This window comes from Tetrahymena thermophila (assembly GCF_000189635.1).
Source record: "Tetrahymena thermophila SB210 genomic scaffold scf_8254551, whole genome shotgun sequence".
NCBI classification, from domain to species: domain Eukaryota; phylum Ciliophora; class Oligohymenophorea; order Hymenostomatida; family Tetrahymenidae; genus Tetrahymena; species Tetrahymena thermophila.
Window position 1 is genome coordinate 288,056 of NW_002476322.1, and position 18,079 is coordinate 306,134.

General features: G+C 21.5%; 5 protein-coding genes across 5 annotated transcripts; 3 read left to right on the forward strand and 2 right to left on the reverse strand. All coding sequences in view use genetic code 6, as the record gives it.

The window, feature by feature from the left end:
• Nucleotides 1-1,799: 1,799 nt before the first annotated feature.
• TTHERM_00307810 (transmembrane protein, putative) lies at nucleotides 1,800-5,457 on the forward strand (the record flags this gene model as incomplete). The annotated part of the gene is made up of 6 exons (XM_001021055.2): nucleotides 1,800-1,956; nucleotides 2,019-2,193; nucleotides 2,263-2,409; nucleotides 3,024-3,814; nucleotides 4,010-4,632; nucleotides 4,696-5,457. 6 exons carry the CDS (start codon nucleotides 1,800-1,802, stop codon nucleotides 5,455-5,457), a joined length of 2,655 nt encoding a protein of 884 aa, XP_001021055.2.
• Nucleotides 5,458-6,225: 768 nt separating this feature from the next.
• On the reverse strand, nucleotides 6,226-6,646 carry TTHERM_000307820 (hypothetical protein; the record flags this gene model as incomplete). The annotated part of the gene is made up of 2 exons (XM_012798864.1): nucleotides 6,226-6,324; nucleotides 6,464-6,646. The coding sequence occupies 2 exons, from the start codon at nucleotides 6,644-6,646 to the stop codon at nucleotides 6,226-6,228; spliced, it is 282 nt and encodes a 93-aa protein (XP_012654318.1).
• A 1,324-nt stretch (nucleotides 6,647-7,970) lies between these two features.
• TTHERM_000307831 (hypothetical protein) lies at nucleotides 7,971-8,357 on the forward strand (the record flags this gene model as incomplete). The annotated part of the gene is made up of 1 exon (XM_012798865.1): nucleotides 7,971-8,357. The coding sequence occupies one exon, from the start codon at nucleotides 7,971-7,973 to the stop codon at nucleotides 8,355-8,357; it is 387 nt and encodes a 128-aa protein (XP_012654319.1).
• A 1,792-nt stretch (nucleotides 8,358-10,149) lies between these two features.
• On the reverse strand, nucleotides 10,150-14,268 carry TTHERM_000307842 (tetratricopeptide repeat protein; the record flags this gene model as incomplete). Its single annotated transcript, XM_012798866.1, has 5 exons — nucleotides 10,150-10,192; nucleotides 10,321-13,440; nucleotides 13,686-13,739; nucleotides 13,798-14,169; nucleotides 14,234-14,268. The coding sequence occupies 5 exons, from the start codon at nucleotides 14,266-14,268 to the stop codon at nucleotides 10,150-10,152; spliced, it is 3,624 nt and encodes a 1,207-aa protein (XP_012654320.1).
• A 1,620-nt stretch (nucleotides 14,269-15,888) lies between these two features.
• Nucleotides 15,889-16,848, forward strand: TTHERM_00309830 (integral membrane protein DUF6 containing protein; the record flags this gene model as incomplete). The annotated part of the gene is made up of 1 exon (XM_001021059.1): nucleotides 15,889-16,848. The coding sequence occupies one exon, from the start codon at nucleotides 15,889-15,891 to the stop codon at nucleotides 16,846-16,848; it is 960 nt and encodes a 319-aa protein (XP_001021059.1).
• Between the last annotated feature and the right edge of the window lie 1,231 nt (nucleotides 16,849-18,079).

Consider the following 18,079-nt stretch of genomic DNA (forward strand, 5'->3'; position numbering starts at 1 on the left):
ATTTTCTAAATTTTAATTTCTTTAACAATCTAACTAGCTAGCTTATCCAACTTGTATTTTATTATTATTCCTTATTACACTTCTCAATAATAAATATTCCATTTACACATTTTCCATTGCTGACTTATTTTTACATTTCAGTTATTCTCAGATCTCTATTTATGAAATAACCTTCACTAGTAATTTTTTTCAAAGAATTATTTTTAATATTATTACAATAAGTCGTTTTACAAATTTCTATAATAATTACCATACAGTTTTTATTTAAGATTCATTCTTTAATTAGTTCTCAACCTTTTAATATTTATTTTTCACCTATTTCAATTTTGTTGTTTGTTTGGCTTAATTAATCATGATGATTTTATTTATTTGTGTTTTTAATTAATAATCTAGCATGAATTTTTAAAAAAATGTTTTTTTTGAATTAAATATTATTTTATAAATTATAAAATAGTAATTTAAGCTTCAAATAGCATTTCATATTATAAATTAAATTAATAAAATAATTCTGAGCCATATTTTTATTAAATTATATGAAGAGTATTTGCAAAGATATGTTTATTAAAAACACCAAAAGTAAAATTTTGCTTATTTAATGGCCTAATTATTTTTTATCAATTTTCAACAGTAATTAAATCAAAATCAATAAAAAATATAATCAAGTTAATTAAGCTATTCTTCATTTTATTTAATTTTTCTTTAATTCATTTTAAATTTGGTTACTTATATATCCATTTTTTATTTCAAAATCTATTTAATAAATTCAAAGTTTCTAATTTTATTTAAAATGTAAATTATTACCAATTTTTTTAATAAAATAAAAGTATTTTAGAAAATTTTTGAAAAATTCTTTATATACAAATATAAAATACATTTTAAATTTATAAGGATCTTGCTTTCATTTTTAAAATATGATAAAAAATAAATTAATAAAACTAATAATTTCATTAAAGATCAATTTAATACAAAATTTATTAATTTAATAATTTTACAAGCTTATTGCCAATTACAGATTTTATTTACTTGAATAAACTATGAAGGCTTGATATTAAAAATATTTTACATCTTATTATTTCAAAAAATAGTATTAAAAAATTAATATAGGGTTTATAATTTAAATTTTTGCTATAATAAGTAAATAAATACTTAATTAAAAATTGAATTTTTGAAACATAGTATTGATAGCTCAGATCAAAAATAATTTAGAGTAATTAGAGATTACATGGCATATAAATAAAGATACTGATGTCTACTTTATATTTAATTAGTTATTTTTATTTTATTTTTATCTTTATAATTTAATTTCTTTTCCAATTTTTTAAAATTTAAATATCAAATAAAAGGTTTTTATAATATTATGAATAAAATAAAATAAATAAAAATTGTAATAATTGAAAATAAAAATTAATAATTCTGTTAAATAATTTAATTCATATAGCCATTTTTGATGACGGTTGTAATAATTAATATATCTTCATCAATTAAATAATATGTAAATAAAGTAATTAAATAACCTCAATAAACAATATTTAATCTTACTCTATATACTTTTTTTATATAAGTATACAAAAGTGAAAAATAAATCTTTATTGTTTTTAAATTTGAGATATATTCATGCAGAAGATAAGTAAGGTTACTTAAAAAAGAAAAGCTTAAATCTAACTTTCTTTTTACAATTTAATAAAAGAATCAAAACAGTCAATTAAATAATGAATTTAATTTACAAAAAAACAAAATTTACCTCAAAATATATATTGAAGTAATTGATAGATAAATCAGATAGATTTAAACTAAGAACAATGGTAGTTCAAAAATTATGCAACCTCATCAAAGGTATTGATTTATTTGGTGTGCCTGTTGCTTTAGTGATGAACAAAGAGACTCACTATAAAAGCTTAGCAGGTTCTATTATGAGTATAATCGCAATTATCTTCATCTTCGCATTCTTTTGGCAAAGTGATTAAAATTAATTTTATTCGTTTATTTGAGGATGTTAATGTTAAAAAATAATGAAATAGATTTTTTAAGCTTTGTTAAAAAGGATAGGGCATAATTCACTATAGATAATCAGTACTAATAATCTCCTGACTTAATTTAACTAAATGAAAATAGTTTTATGTTTGCTTTAGGGTTCGAACAACCAAATAATGACTTTACTATATATCCCTTTTTTAATATTACTGTGATTTAAACGTATTTATTGATTAATTAATTTGTTAATAATTATTAAATCAAAGTATTTTCTTGATATATTATTTTTAGCTATTATATTATGGAAGGAGGTACAAAAAAAACTTAAATTATTTACTTAGATATGGAGCCTTGTTCTGAAAAGCACTTTAGTTTAATGGGTCAAGATAAATATAGTAAAATAACTATTTTAAACAGTAGGAATTTTCTTTGTCCTAGGTAAAATAATATAAAGAGATATAACAACTTTTGTTTATTTAAGATTTTTATTTGGATACATTATCTGAAATTTAATCAAACCTACATACACCCATCCCTTCGCACCAATCAAAATCTTTTTTTTGTAAATGTTTGCATTTTATTTTAGTGGTGGGAAGTAAATTTTAATAATAATAAATAATCAATAAGAATTCTGGTCAAATTATTAATTAATAAGAAAAAATTCAATTAATAAAATTAAAAAAAGCTATGCTTTTCAAACTATTTGTTAAAGATATATCAAAAAGTTTGTAAGTATTAAGACCCTTTTTAGTATAGTGGAAAAAAACTTGATAAGAAGTTTTTATAAAAAATTAAGAATTAAAAAAAATAAATAGTCTCTTAATTAGTAGCGAAATGTTATCATTTGAATACTTGAATCGATGCAATGATAACTAAATAAATTTAAAATATCTATCATACATCAATATTTGTGTAATATAAAAATTAAAGACTTTTTATTTTTCAATTAAAGACTTTTTTAATAATCTATAAATTACCCGAAATAAACAATACAACTTACTTCTTCTTTTATTCTTAAATTTATGAGTATTTTAAAAATTTATTTATATTAGTTTAGGCTAAAAAATAGAGGCATAGGGCCTATACACAAATGATTTGTTTTCTTTTATTAAGATAGTGGTTACAAGGTGTGATCCTAATTTCAAGAAATATGATAAACGAACTTGGAATCCACTAGATTGTGGTACTCAGAGCAATTACGACGCATATATAAAATATGTTTAAAGACCAAGATTTATTTTTTATACTACTAATTTTAACATTATTCCTGCAAATACAAACAAATATGCTTAGGGTTATATTTAGGATTAATAAAGTTTTACATTTTCACCTAATTTTATGGTTAAAAGTGCAGATATTTATATCAAAAAAAATATCATTCACACAGATGAAAATGTTATACTCACAAAAAACCCAAGAGAAGAAACCTATCTTACTCTAAATATCGATGAAATAAAAGAAACTTCTGACTATATCACTGGTAGTAGTACTTTTGTAACGCTCTACTTAAGAAGAAGTCCTTATACTATCACTATAAACCGTTCCTTTACTAAAATAGCTGAGCTAATGATCCAAATAGGAGGTTTGATAAAGTGCGTATTTCTTGTGTTAGGATTTTTTTTAGCGAAATACAATAGATTTAATTTTCGATTAGAATTGGCTAATAAATTATACGAATTTAACATCTTAAACTCCCAAAAGAACAAAGGCGAAAAGCAACAAAATAATAAAATAACTATTTCCTCTATAGAGCAAATCATGGAAAATCAACTCCTTTGCAATCCAAGCTAAAAAAATTTAAGTTAAAATAACTATTCACAAAAAGATTTTGATAGATAAAATGGTATTAATTTACATTTATAAATTTTTTACAATTATTTATTTATTTATCGAATGAGAGAGTTTTTATTAATGCAAGAATTACTTAAGTGTTTTTCACTCACTTTTTTTTAAGGTTCTAATAAATTTTAACTTACATTTTATCAAACATATTTAAAATAAATTTAATAATTAATTAATTTTTTAATATTAAATAAAGCAAATAAGTAACCTTAAAGTGGTGAATAAGAATCTAACGTTATCATCTAAGATAAAATCAATTTAAATGAAGACAAGAATACGATAAATTTTAACCAAGTTGAGCCAATATCTGCTGGAGGTCCACAAAAAAGTATAGAAATTCTTCGTTAAGCCTAAAAATAAAATTAGAAATCTATATTATTAGATTATGTTTAGCGAATTGCTGATAAAAGTGTTAAAATAAAAGGGTCTATCAGCTATTTCTTGAATTACTTAACATTTGGGAAATGCCTTAAAACAGAAGAGAATTTATTAATAAAAAAAGCGCAAGAATACTCAAAAATAGATTTAGATATTTATGTAATACTTGATAAACTTTAAGAAATAGAAAAACTAAAAAAGATAATTTTTTCGCCAGAACAAATAACTTTATTTAACTTCATTAAAAAGCCTGTTATAAAAAATGAAAATTAAAGCAGTAAAAACAAAGTATAAATAGAAAATAAAACTTTGCCAGCAAAATCTAAATTTGTGCATTAACTTTATTTAAAACAAGATAAAGATTAATAACAATAAATATTAGCTGATAACAATCACTTTATGAAAGAAAGAGATACTTTTACCACATTTTAAGCTTACAAAGTATTTTATTAATTAAAAAAATATATCAATTTAATAAATTAATTTATTGTTATATTATAAAAGAACCTCTTTGATGCTTATAAGGTAATCAAAAACTCAGATGAGTAGAAAGATGAAATGTAAAATTCACTTTTCTCTTCTGGATTCAATTTTAAAAATATAAAAAATTAAAGATAAAATCAAAAGCTCATCAAAGAGTTAGGAGAAGAAATATAAAATCTATTTGAGCTCTAAAGCGTAATAAGTTAAAAAAATATTGGAAATTCAGAGATATCGCAGACTAATTTAGAAACAAATAATTAATTTTAGATGTTTTTACAGCTCTCACCATTAAATAAAAACCATAGATATAAATGTAACAAAACAAAATAGGATTAAAATAAGATTAGCAAGTATAAACCTGAAAAATAAAATTAGAATGGATAACAAATTTAAAGTAAGTAGTAAATTGATTTAGTACCAGATACAAAAAATAACTCTTTAAATTATGAGAAATAACTTGAAGATTAAGAATAGGGAGGAGGATTAGTAATTTAATAAAAATATTAATAATCATTATTTAGTTAACATAAGTTAGAAAATGCTTTGAGTAGAAATAAAGAAAATTAAAATGAATTAGCATCATCTTAATTTAGTAACAGCTTGACTGTCCCAGAGTATAAAAATAAAAATTTACAAGCCAATTCTCTTAATGATTCAGATATTAATTTCAAAGAAATTTCATTTAATAAAAATCTTGTACTTTAATTAAAGCATAATCCAAATGACCTATAGCATAATTTTTAAATAAAAACTAATAATAATATAGAAGATACAAATAGCTGATCATAAATAAATATAATTTACTGTTCTTATTTGAGAATAATTTAAAGCAATTTTTGATATATAGAAAATTATTTTATAAATTTAAAAATAAAATTCAAAATATTTTTTAATTAATTAATTTTATTTTCACTTTTTGTTAATAAATATAAAATGTAATTTTTATATTTTTTATTGAAAAATATTTTTAAAAAAAATCTATTATAGCACTTTGCAATAAAAAATTCATTATTAATATAAAAATTATTTGAAATATCACAAATCAATATATCATGGTTAGTTATATTTCAAATGCAGGAACAGCTAAATTAACTCACTATAATAATATTTTTAAAATAAATTGTATTTTTAATTTATAACAATATAATATTAAGTTATTGCTTCTTAAGTACTAATATAAAATTGTAAAATCTATCAATATACTTACCTGTTTGGTTTGATAGTTAAAATTTACTAATGCTTTTAAACTAATTTATTATACATAAATATTTATTTATGTAAAATTGTTTTTTGGATATTTCTAATAAAAAGATTTATTTTAATAATATCTCTTTTTGTTACTTACTACACAAATAAATAAAAGAAACTTTACGACCAGTAGAACTATTTAGAAGTTTTTTAATTTTTAATAATGATACAGTTAAATTCGTTAAATAATTTATAAATATGCATTCTAATTTACAAAAGTGGTGTATGTATTTTTTTATAATATTTATTTATTTAATTAATTCATACCATCATTTGCATAATTTATTTTAGTAGTGGGGGTAATCACACGATAAATATAAAAATAGAATAAATAAATGAATTGATTTACTAGAACTTACATACATAATTGCATATGAGGACTTAACTTTGCCTGTCAATCTGCTTATATTTATTAAAATTTAAAAACAAATATAATTAGTAAAATATCAAATATGGATAACTTAGTAAATTTCATTAAGAAAATAGACTTATTTGGAGTTCCTGTAAGTCTTGTTATGAATAAAAAAACTCATTATAATACCTTGGTTGGATCTTTTGCAAGCTTAGTTGGAATCCTGTTTGTTGCCTTATTTTTCAGAGATTGTATTAATTCAAAAAAGCTGAATTAAATATTTGATTTTATTGATTTTTTTAATAATTAAAGGCTTTATGGGATATGTAACAAAGAGTAATGTTCAATTTTAAAAAGAAGAAATATACTCATAAAATCCACAAAGATTACCTCTCTCTAAATAATCATTTATGTTTGCGCTAGGTATTGAATAGCCAAAAAACGATTTTACAACTAATCCATTATTTAACATCACAGTTCTGCAGACGTACTTATCATATTAAATCATGAATTTTAATTATGCTTACGCTTAATATTTATTAGAACATATATAATGACGGGTCAAGTAAGGACCAAAACAGCGACTTAAATCTAAATGGAACCATGCAGTGGAGAACATTTTTAATTATCTGGAGAAGAATAATACTCTAAAATGAATATCCTCTCATCTGGAAAAAATTTTATATGTCCAAAGTAAAAAAATATTTTTTTTATCTTTAGATTATTAATAAATAAATAAATGTTAGCACATATCTTATTAATTCTTTGATAGAACTAATTTTTTTCAAGACTCTTCAGAATTTTTTTCCAAAATTTATTGAAATCAAAAGTAGTGATTATTTAGCATTCAAATTGCAAGCTTAACTTGTTAAATATTGCATAGTATTTTACAAGTTACTATTTAATGGCTAAAAGCAATCACACATTATTTTTTAATTAATCTATTAATAAAAACATAAATGAATCATCTTTAAACATTGAATGAAATATTTTGCATTTAATTATCATATCCAATATAATTTATTGTAAGGCTTGTTTCATTTTTAAAAATAAATAAATAAATAAAAAAGGCTTAACTAGGAGCTTGAAGTCGAAGGAATATATACTAATGACAGATTTTCATTTATAAGAATTTATGTTACAAGATGCAACTAATCAGAGTTACATTTAAGTTAAAATAGCTGGAGACCTTAGAAATGTGGCTCTGACGATTACTTTAGCAGCTTTATTTAATCAGTTAAATACCCTAAGTTACTTATATACACAACTAGTTTTAATATAAATCCTTAAGATACAACGAATTACGCAGAACCTTATATATAAGATTAGTAAACTGTCTAATTCTCTCCTTATAACACTTTCAAGAATGTAGATTTATTCATCAAAGATGTAGAGATAAACACAGACAATGATATATTTTTTTAGACTAGTGGAACTGTCGAAAATTTTATTACTTTTAATCCTACTAATACAATAATTGTTTAAGATAACTACTTTAACAATTCTGATTAACCCTTTCTATAACTGCAACTAAGAAGGAGCTTAGACTCTGTAAAGATATAAAGGTCATTTAAAAAGCTAACAGAGCTGATGTATTAAATTGGAGGCCTTGTTAAATGCGTATTTTTATTACTAGAAGTATTTGTATCTAGATATAACAAATTTTAATTTCGTTTAGAACTCGCTAATAAGCTGTATGATTTTGAGTTAAGCAGCAATAAGAATAAAAAAAATTAAGAAATAGCCAGAACAGAAGAATAAGTATCATAAAAAGATAGTACAAATACACAGAACCAAAGAGAATCAAAAAATTAAAATGCTAATGATGCATTACCTCATGTTATAGATCTTGGAGATTTAAGAAAAGACAGTAAAAAAGGTATCTTATAAATTAAAAGCGCTTCAAATCAATTGGTTTCAACTGCTTCTGGTATCAAAACATATCTAGACAATGAAGAAAGTCCTAAAGTTTAGAAGAAAAAATAAATTTACTAAAATAAGAGATAATTGTCTATTCTTTCAAATGAAGTATAACAAAACTAAGTAAGTCAGCTGTAACTAAATTAAGAATAAATTAAACTGACTGATAAATCAACACTTAAAATAACTGTTTATGCATAACAATAAGTTAACTCCTTCAGAAATCAACTTTCTTAGTATTTTTAATAAATAATTTCTAAATCTAAAAGAATGAAAGCATGCTTTAGTTACTTCTTAAATTACATTTCTTTTAGAAAGTTATTCAATTCTGAGAAAAACTATTTAATAAGAAAAGCTTAGCAGTTCACTAATAGAGATTTAGACATTTATGTTATTCTTGATAAATTACAAGAAATAGAAAAAATAAAAAAAATGATATTAAATTAGGAATAACTAACTCTCTTCAACTTTTTTCCTAAACCAGTAATTAAATAATAGCAAAAATTATACTAAAATAAAAGTTTTAGAGACTTAAACATGTAGAAGAAAGTAGCAAAAGAGTTGAACAAATCAACAAAATTGGGATGTTCTGCTCTGAGCTCCTCTACAAATCTTTCTGGTGACAATTTACTGAAAGAGAGATAAGAATTTACATCTGTAGAAGCCTATCAAGTAATAAAGTTAATTTGATATTTAAGATAAAAAATATTATTTTATTGACAAAATTAGAATTTATTTGATGCCTACTTACTCTTGAAGAAAAACAACGATCCCAACTTAGAAAAGTAATTTTATAAGATTTTAAACTTAAAATTACAAAAATTATTTTAATTAGAATTAATTAAAAATTATTCGAAGAGCTAGGCAGTGAATTATTAGAAATTTTCTCTTAACAAAGTTCTTAAATTTAACAAGTTAACTAATAGTAATCTAATTAACCTTTAAGTTCTGATAAGTCTGATAAATAAGCTAAGAAAAAAATATTTTTTCAAAATGTTTAATAGAGTAATTTAAATGAAATTTCATAAATTTAATAAAGCTGCTTGTTATAAAATGAATCTGTAAATTATAATTAAACTTTAGAAGAAAAGTAGCTGTAAATTAATTATTTAAGTAACTTGATAAAAATTAATGATTATAAGTTGTCATAAATTCATAAATCTAGTTAAAATTTTTAATTATGTTCAGAAAATTGTATTAAAGATGACAGTTTTATGAAAGTACAAGAAGACTTATAAGAAATAGCGTCTGAAAATAACAGAATTAAACCCTGTATTAATAAAAACTTTATAAAAAACTAAAATGCATTAAAAAAGTACCCAATTGATGATAATTAACTAAATTTCAATAACTAATAAACAACTATATAAAATACTTCAGTTTGAGTTATTTTAATTTTACAAAAATATTTATTTTCTAAATTAACTTTATTGTAATTTATCTTCTATATTTTATATTAAATTATATACTGTATTTTAGTCAAACATGTGTTTTTAAAAATACCTATTTATTCAATGAAATTGTAATTTTATTTAATTTTAGTTAAACAAATAAACAAAATATTTACAATAAAATATAAACATAGTAATTGCAATAAACAAAATATTTAAATGAGCATTAAAAACATATATTTGATAGTTGCTGATTGCTTTCGGTTTCATATTCAAAAGTATTCAAATTATTAAAAAAAATTAAACTTTTAAATAATTAATCTTTAGTTAATTAAATAATTAGCAAGATTTTTTTTATTAGTAATGATTTCTTTGATAAAATCCTAATTCAGTCTTTGATACTAATTTATTTTAGGATTCTTTTTATTCTCTATATCTTATTGACTAAAATAATTATCTTAGCTATTTTATGTTAAGTCATACAATATAATATCGATATCTAAATCTTAGGAATACTGTTTTAATTTTTAGTTATCAGTTTGAGAAATATTTGGTATTTTCTGGTCAGTAATTATTACTAATATTCTCTTGATCTGTTTTTTAAAATCTATTTTTTAGTTTTATTTCAACAACTGTTTAACTTTAAACTCATGATATTAATTTTAGAAAAAATTTAAGAGAGCTTTCTACATAAAATATTTAAAATAATTGCCTTATTTTTCTTCAAAACATTACTTACTATCTGGATACAAGCGCTTTTCCTTATCAAAATTGATAATAATATTTTAAAATAAATTTTTTAGCTCTAACATTATTGCATACTTATCTTTGAATGCAGATAAATCTTTAACCAAAGTTGTTTAAAATTTGTTATTTAAATGAATGTTAAATCTGTCATTTGGTTCTTAAAGTATTTTTAATACTGTCGAACTAATTATTTTAGAGGCTTAAAATTAAGACATTTGCTGATTGCAATCAATAAGGAAAGATAAATTCAAACTAAACTAACCATAGCTGCTCTAAATACTATAAATAGGTAGTAGTGAAAGTTTAGAGTTTTTAATAATTTACAAAAGTAGCTTAAGCACTTTACTATTTAGATAAGTCAAGGATGTTTAATTTTATTCAAAGATTTGTGTCAGGAGCTCAGCAGCTTAAGTAAAATTCTTTAAAACAAACATTACATTGGCTTGATAAAAAGTAATCATCGAATTAAATATACATTCAGGTATTTCTTAAATATTCTTTTTGCCAAATATGTTATTATTTTTCGATTTTTAATCAAAAGAATCATACGGATTAATATTTTAAGATTACCAAATTGTATTCCCTTTTAATTCTTAGGTTTCATCAGCTTTTTAACTTTTTATTTTATGTGCTTTTGTGTATTTTGGTTCACTTATTTTTATTGTTTTCTTTTGATTCAAAGTAAGATTTAATTTGGATTCTTTTTCATTTTATTTATATTTTTTGCTCCCTTCTTATTTACTTAACACGATTTAATTGGATGATTTATTACCATTACTGGTTTCACCACTACCTATAATTTTCATAATTTTTCTTTTAAGCAAATTTGATAAGCTTTGCTTTTTCTTTTCTATTTTACTAAAAAAAATATCAGGCGAGTTCAAGGTTTATTCTTTATTAGAAGTCGTACAATTTTAAAATTCAGGACTTTTATTAAAACTTTTAAATTTTTAGCTTAACAATTGACTATTATTTATATCTTAATTCTAATTTAATTCATAGTCGATGTCTTCATTAAGAATTGTGAGAAGAGCCTACCTTTCTTACTTATTCTTATTTTGAAATATATGCTGAATCATTTTATTTCTAAACCAAGTTATGTAAATTTATTTTGAAGCTAAACCATATTCAAAAATTGACTTTACTGGCTATAAAGATTTCTATAAGGGTTTAGTAATTTCAAGGTCAATGTCTTATTTAGATTCATTTCCTATCTGAGATTCTTCAAAATGTTAGTCTCCAACACAGCTTTATGGTTTAAATCTTTTTTAGACTAAAAGTTTTTTTTCATGAAAAGAAATAGACTTGAAATAATTTAATTAAGTAAAACTATCCTCACTTTATATTTTTAAAGAGCTAGTTGAAGATTTACAAAAGGAATTGTAGCTTTGTTCCAAGTTTTCGTTTATCTAGTAAAGTTATTTGTTTTATCCTGAAGAATTTTTGCAAAATTAAAAAGAATTTTTAGAGTTGTCTAAAGAGTCACTTAATTTTTTTTATACTTTAAGCAAACAATTTTTATGATTTTCATTTTAATAGGAAGTATCAAGCATAATTTTTTAGTTACTTATAAACAATGGAGATTATTCAAATAAATTAGTTTAATAACTTGTATTTTAATTTTAAATTCTTTTAGAGCTTGAAATATTTTAATTTAGAATAGAAATGTTCTGATTTGGAAAAAAATGCTTTTAATTAGACAGAAAAGGACTTTGATTTGAAAATAAACTATTTTAATAAGTAATTCGTGAATTTTAGGGTTAAATTCTGCTTTAAATATTGCTGGGAGAATTTTAACTCTAAGCCCTTTTCCTTTGCAGTTAAACAGAGCTTTAGAAACTTTTAGAAAGAGATAGTCTTTTATTTTAATTTAGATTATCAAAATCACTATTCTAGAGTTCTTTTTAGTAATCTTTAAAGGAAATGAATGCAGAGTTGATATATTTTTGAGCTTTAAGAGCTTGTTTTGAGTCAATTAATGAATCTACTAAATTTAGTGCGATAACTAATTTGTTGAGATTCACCTATTAAGGAACATTTTCAGCTAAAATTCCTAGGTTAATCATGATCTATTTATACTCTTTCCATACTGATATATCTTAATTCCTTTTCATCCATTTTTTAATAGAAAGTTAGTATGAGTAAATTCTTTTAAACTTGATTACTAAAATATTTTCATTAATATCAAAATTAAAAGGATAATTCATATCATCATAAAATCCCAATTCATAGTCAGCTTATATGATTGCACTTTAAAATGCCTATGCAGCTTCTATGTATCTTTTTTGTTAGAAATGTATCATACCAATATTATTCCAGCAAATACCTAATGCTCTATGTGAATGATTAGTAGCTTGAAAAAACTTAACAGCCATACTCCATGACAGTAAAGAGTTGTCTTTGTTTCCACTTGTTAATTATAATGATGCATATTTAAGAGTTTAAAGCAATATTTCGAAAGATTCAAACAATTCATAAAACTCTTTTGCGAAAAGAAAAATATTTTTTTAATCAATAATCTAATTTATAATTTCGTCTTCAAATACAAGAAGACATGAGTTCTCTTTAGTTTCGTGCAATGTATTTAAAATTTATATTAAATTATCCAGAGAATTTAAAAATTTATTTGTTATTTAGATGGTAGAAATAATTGTAAAGATAAGAACAATAGAAGAAAGCAATAATCCAATTATAAATGTATTGACATTGTATCTATAAACTGTTTTTTGCATCGTTTCAGATAAGTTTTAAATATTATCGTAATCAATAATAGAAAAATTTACAAAAATATTGTCAGTATATTGCTATCCGTTTTGATAGTATGTGACATTTCCCTAATAAGCATTTATGTATTTTTTAACACCTTAACATTCAACTTATAAACCAAATATTCCTGTTTGAATATCGAGGCCAAAATAGCCTAGATCGTCACCCTGACTATAATTCTAATGTGTTTTAAAATAACTTTAAGGAAATTTAGACATAATATAATCAATAGTTTAATCATCGAATTCATATCTTTTTAGTAATTCTCTTAATGTGTAAGGTGAAGTCTAATAAGTTATATTATTATTTTTGTCATAAACAACTTGTTATGTATCTGGAAATCTGTAATTAATTAATTAATAAAGTTGAATATTTTTATGATAATTAAATAGTTTAATATAAATGAAAGCCTAATGTATTTTTGATTATTAAATATAAAGAATTAAGTCATATCCTTAAATTAATTTTAAAAATGTTATCAATCACAAATAAAAAGGTCATTTTATAATTTTTTTGATAATAAATTTCATTACATTGTAAAAACATATGAGTCTAAATTTTAAAGAGACCTACTCATTAAAATTTACAGTTAATTAAGGTTGTATATTTAGCAAATAACTGAATGCTTGGAGCTACTATCACTATATTATAGATAAAATAAATAAATATATTAATTTTATTAAATTGTTAATTTATTACTTGAGCAAGTTTTAGCACATTCCTACTTTTATTTAACTTCCTAAAAGATAAGGATTTGGGTATTATATAATGTTTTAACTAAATGTATTTTAAAACCAATTACTACATCTCACATCATAATAGAGCTCATTAGAATATTAACAATTTCTTGGATTTTTAATTGAAGCCAAGCTATAATTATATGCTGGAGTGAAATAAAAGATTCCACTATTAACTTTAGCGAGCTAGAAGGAAGTAAATTATGAGGAATTATACTATAAATCTATGCTTTTAATTATAAATTACATAAAAGTACCACCTAAATCATATTATAGGAGGTCTTATTTTTAATCTTCACTTAGACTAATTATGTTTGTGATATTTTTGAAGTACCTATTGTTTCAAAAAAATAAGAATAAATATTTATAGAATGTATTGATTCTAGATAATACTTTACCACTCATTTAAATAATATGTATTCTATGATTTCATATTTTATATACTTATTGATGAGATGTTTAAAGAATAGTCATTTGAATTAATCAAATATCTTGAATATATTGGGTTTATTTTAATCTTTCCTTAAATAATTTTATTTTAAAACTTTCCAACTATTATAAATAACGAAGTCAGTGTTTACATTGTAACACCTATTTATTGGTAGCTGATTAGCATTCTTTAATCATAACTATCTTTTTTCTAAGTTTCCATATACTAAACAACATTTAATGTAGCATTAAGAGAATCTCTATAAGAAATGTAAATAGCTTAAACTAATATTAAAAAAACTAAAACAATAGGAAGCGTATAAATAATAAATATATTAATTTTTAAAGTCATCCTCAGTTAACTATGCTTCTTATTGCAGTATTTTTATATTAAAAAGGAATCTCTTAAATATGTTTTTATTAAATGACAATCAATAATAAATTTCTACCTTAATTTAAGATGATATATTAAAAATAATTAAAGTAGAACTAATAAGAAATAAATAACTACTGTATGAATTATTTAAAAGTAATTATTTTTATTTAAATACACTAAATGATTCGTAATATAGCAAATGAGGCCCTTTTCTCTAAATTCTTATGATAATTTATTGATTATACACTCATAATAGTTTATATTAAAATCTCAATGACCAATTGATATAAATAAGTAAATCTGAATGATAAACAGAGATATTTAAATATTTAAATTAATTTTAAAAATATACAATTTTTTACTGACAAAAATTAATTTAGAATTAATCAAAAATTTAATATTATAATAAATCAATTTTACACTTTTAATTTAGAATTTTTAGAGCTGTTATAGATAACCTAAATCAATTTTAGATAATTAATCATAAATGAGGAAGTAACAAATAAATATATATATATATAAATAGATATAAGCAAACTGATAAATAAAATAATAGAATATTTCATTTCAAAAAACTATATTTTTAATAATTTTTTTTGTAAAATTAATATTTAAAAACTCTGATTACTCTTGATAAACTTCAATTTTCTATAACTAAATAGCAATAATGTTTTTTGACATAGAAAAATAAAATAAACACAACTAAAAACTCATTAAAATAGGTTTTTTTGAGACTATTTAAAATATGAATAGAATTTGAATCATCAATAGATTTACTGTTAAAGCAGGGGAAATGTTAATAATATAAATTAAAAATCATAATCAAATATAAAATTTAAGAATAGAATAACAACTTTATGCCAAATTTATAAGTTAATTTATTTTATTTAATATATTGATAATTATCACTAAAAATCATATAGATTTCTTTATGGAAAGGTAAGCGTTAGAAGCAAACCAAATATTTCTTAGAAAACATAACAAAATATAATACCACAACTTTTTTGTAAATTAAAACATATGCCAACACTTCTTCTAAAAGTTTTTCTCAATCTTTAATTTTTCAATTATTGATGCAAATTTTCGACAAATTTTATGATAAATTAGGCAAATCTAAAAGATTTTGAAAAAATTGTGGACCAACTAACTTTTGATGATATTTTTGTTTTAAAGAAAACAATCAATTTTTAAAATAACTTAATTAGAATTACAATTTTTGTTGTAAAAAAATTTGAAAACAAAACGAAAATGACAAGCATTATCACAGACATATTTCACAAGACTTAGAAAATTGTTAACTATTATGAAGAAGAAAGAAAAACTTATACTGCAATTATGTACATGCTAGTATCAGGAGTGTTTTTTATTCTTAGTGGGACATTTATAAAAAAAGTTACAAATGTTTCAGCAATGGAAATATTTTGTTTAAGGTCAGTATGCTCATTTTTAATTAATTCATCAGTTATTGCCATCAAAGGCGATTAAAATATCTACACTAAGGATAAAGAAGCCTATGGTTTGCTTTTGAAAAGAGTCCTCTTTGGTTTTATAGCAGATTACTTCTTTGTTGCTATGCTAAAGTATCTAACCATGGGAGATTGTACCTCTATTGTAATGACTTATCCTATATTTTCAACAATACTAGCTTCAATTCTACTAAAGGAACATGTTTCTAAATATTTAATTTACAGTATTTTTTTTTGTGTAATCGGAATCATATTTGTCTGTAAGCCTCCTTTCATCTTAAACTACTTCTTTGATTCTTACAGTCAATCCTAAAGCCCAAACATATTCCTTGGTTTTTTGAATGGACTTGGTTTTGTTACTTTTTTAAGTTTTTCTATAGTAACTACAAGAAAATTAGGCGGAAAAGTCACAATCTAAGTTTTGTTGTAATATTTATACTTTTGTACTATCTTTGCCTCAACTATATTTATAATGAGTAGCGGAGATGAAATTAAGAGCTATGTTACTCTTAACAATATATTTATGCTTATAGGAACTGGCTTTAGTTAATATTGTGCTAACATATTCTATAATAAATCATTATTTTTAGAAAAAGCCACAGTTGTAATTCCTCTGTCATATACCTAAGTCATATTTAGCTTCTTGTCTGATGTCTTCATTTTCAAAGTTGCTCCAAATATCTTTAGCATAATAGGATGCCTTTTTATTGTATCAGGAAGTTATTTAACCTTAAAGTAATGAAAATAATAAAAATCTAAAATCTAGTTTCTTTCTTTATTTAAAACACTAAAAAACTGCCCTAGCTCTATATTATTTAGTATTTTTTTAAATTTATTACATATATCGATCGTATCTAAATTAATTTACAAAAATAATCTATTTCTTCAATCTTTTTAATCTTTAAAAAAAACAACTAAATTTAGAAAACTAAAATATTTTGATGATAAAAAGTTAAATTCTATAAAATAATTTATTTTTAAATGCTTTGGATTATTTGCTGAAATAAATATATTGATGGATGAATTAATTTTATAAAATTAGTAATTTATTAAAATATGTATTTTAATTTAATAGAATAAATATTACTTTATTTAAATAGATCATTTGCAATAAAAAAACCAAATTTTAAATTATTAAATAAAATATTTTCATTAAATTAAAAAAGTATTCATCCTTTTTTAATTGGACATTTTATGAAGCAAAATATGGATTAAATTTGAAGTTTTAAAATAATTAATTGGCTTTATAAACTATTATTTCAAAAAGAAATATGAGTTGAATTTATTAAGTAAATACTTTTATTTAATAAAATAGATGATTTAAAGATAATCAATTTAAAAAAATAAATTTTTAATACTAAAATTTAGTAATTCCTTTAAATTAAGGAGAAGCAAATATATAATTAAATACATTTTTCTAGTGTAAGAAAGGGTTGATTGTAATAAGGATAATAAATTTAATGATTCTCACTTAAATAATTAGTCTATCGATTAGCATTATGACTTACCCTAAATCTCAAAAATTTAATATTAAATTTTAAATAATAAATCTTTAAAATAAAAATATTTAAAAAATAAGACTAGAAAAAAGAGTAGTTACTATTGAAAAGGATGTTATCAAATATATATTATTTTTGCTAGTAAGCAGTAATTAGAATTAGATTTAAAAAGAACTTAATTAATTTTATGAGGAAGTGAATTATTATTTAGTTTTTGAAATTATTAATAACTAATTTTCTTTTTATCAATAGTTAAATATTCATTAAGATGCTAAAATATCTTAATTAACAAATTGAAGGATGATTATTTTAATAAATTAATATGAATAAATGAATGTAAATTTGATTTGTTGATCAAAAGCTATTTTTAATTAATTTCTACTTCTTTTTATTTTCAAAAAATCGAATCTATAATTTTACTTACTATCATAAAATAATTGACTTTATGAACGATGTAGAGAGTTAAGTATCTTT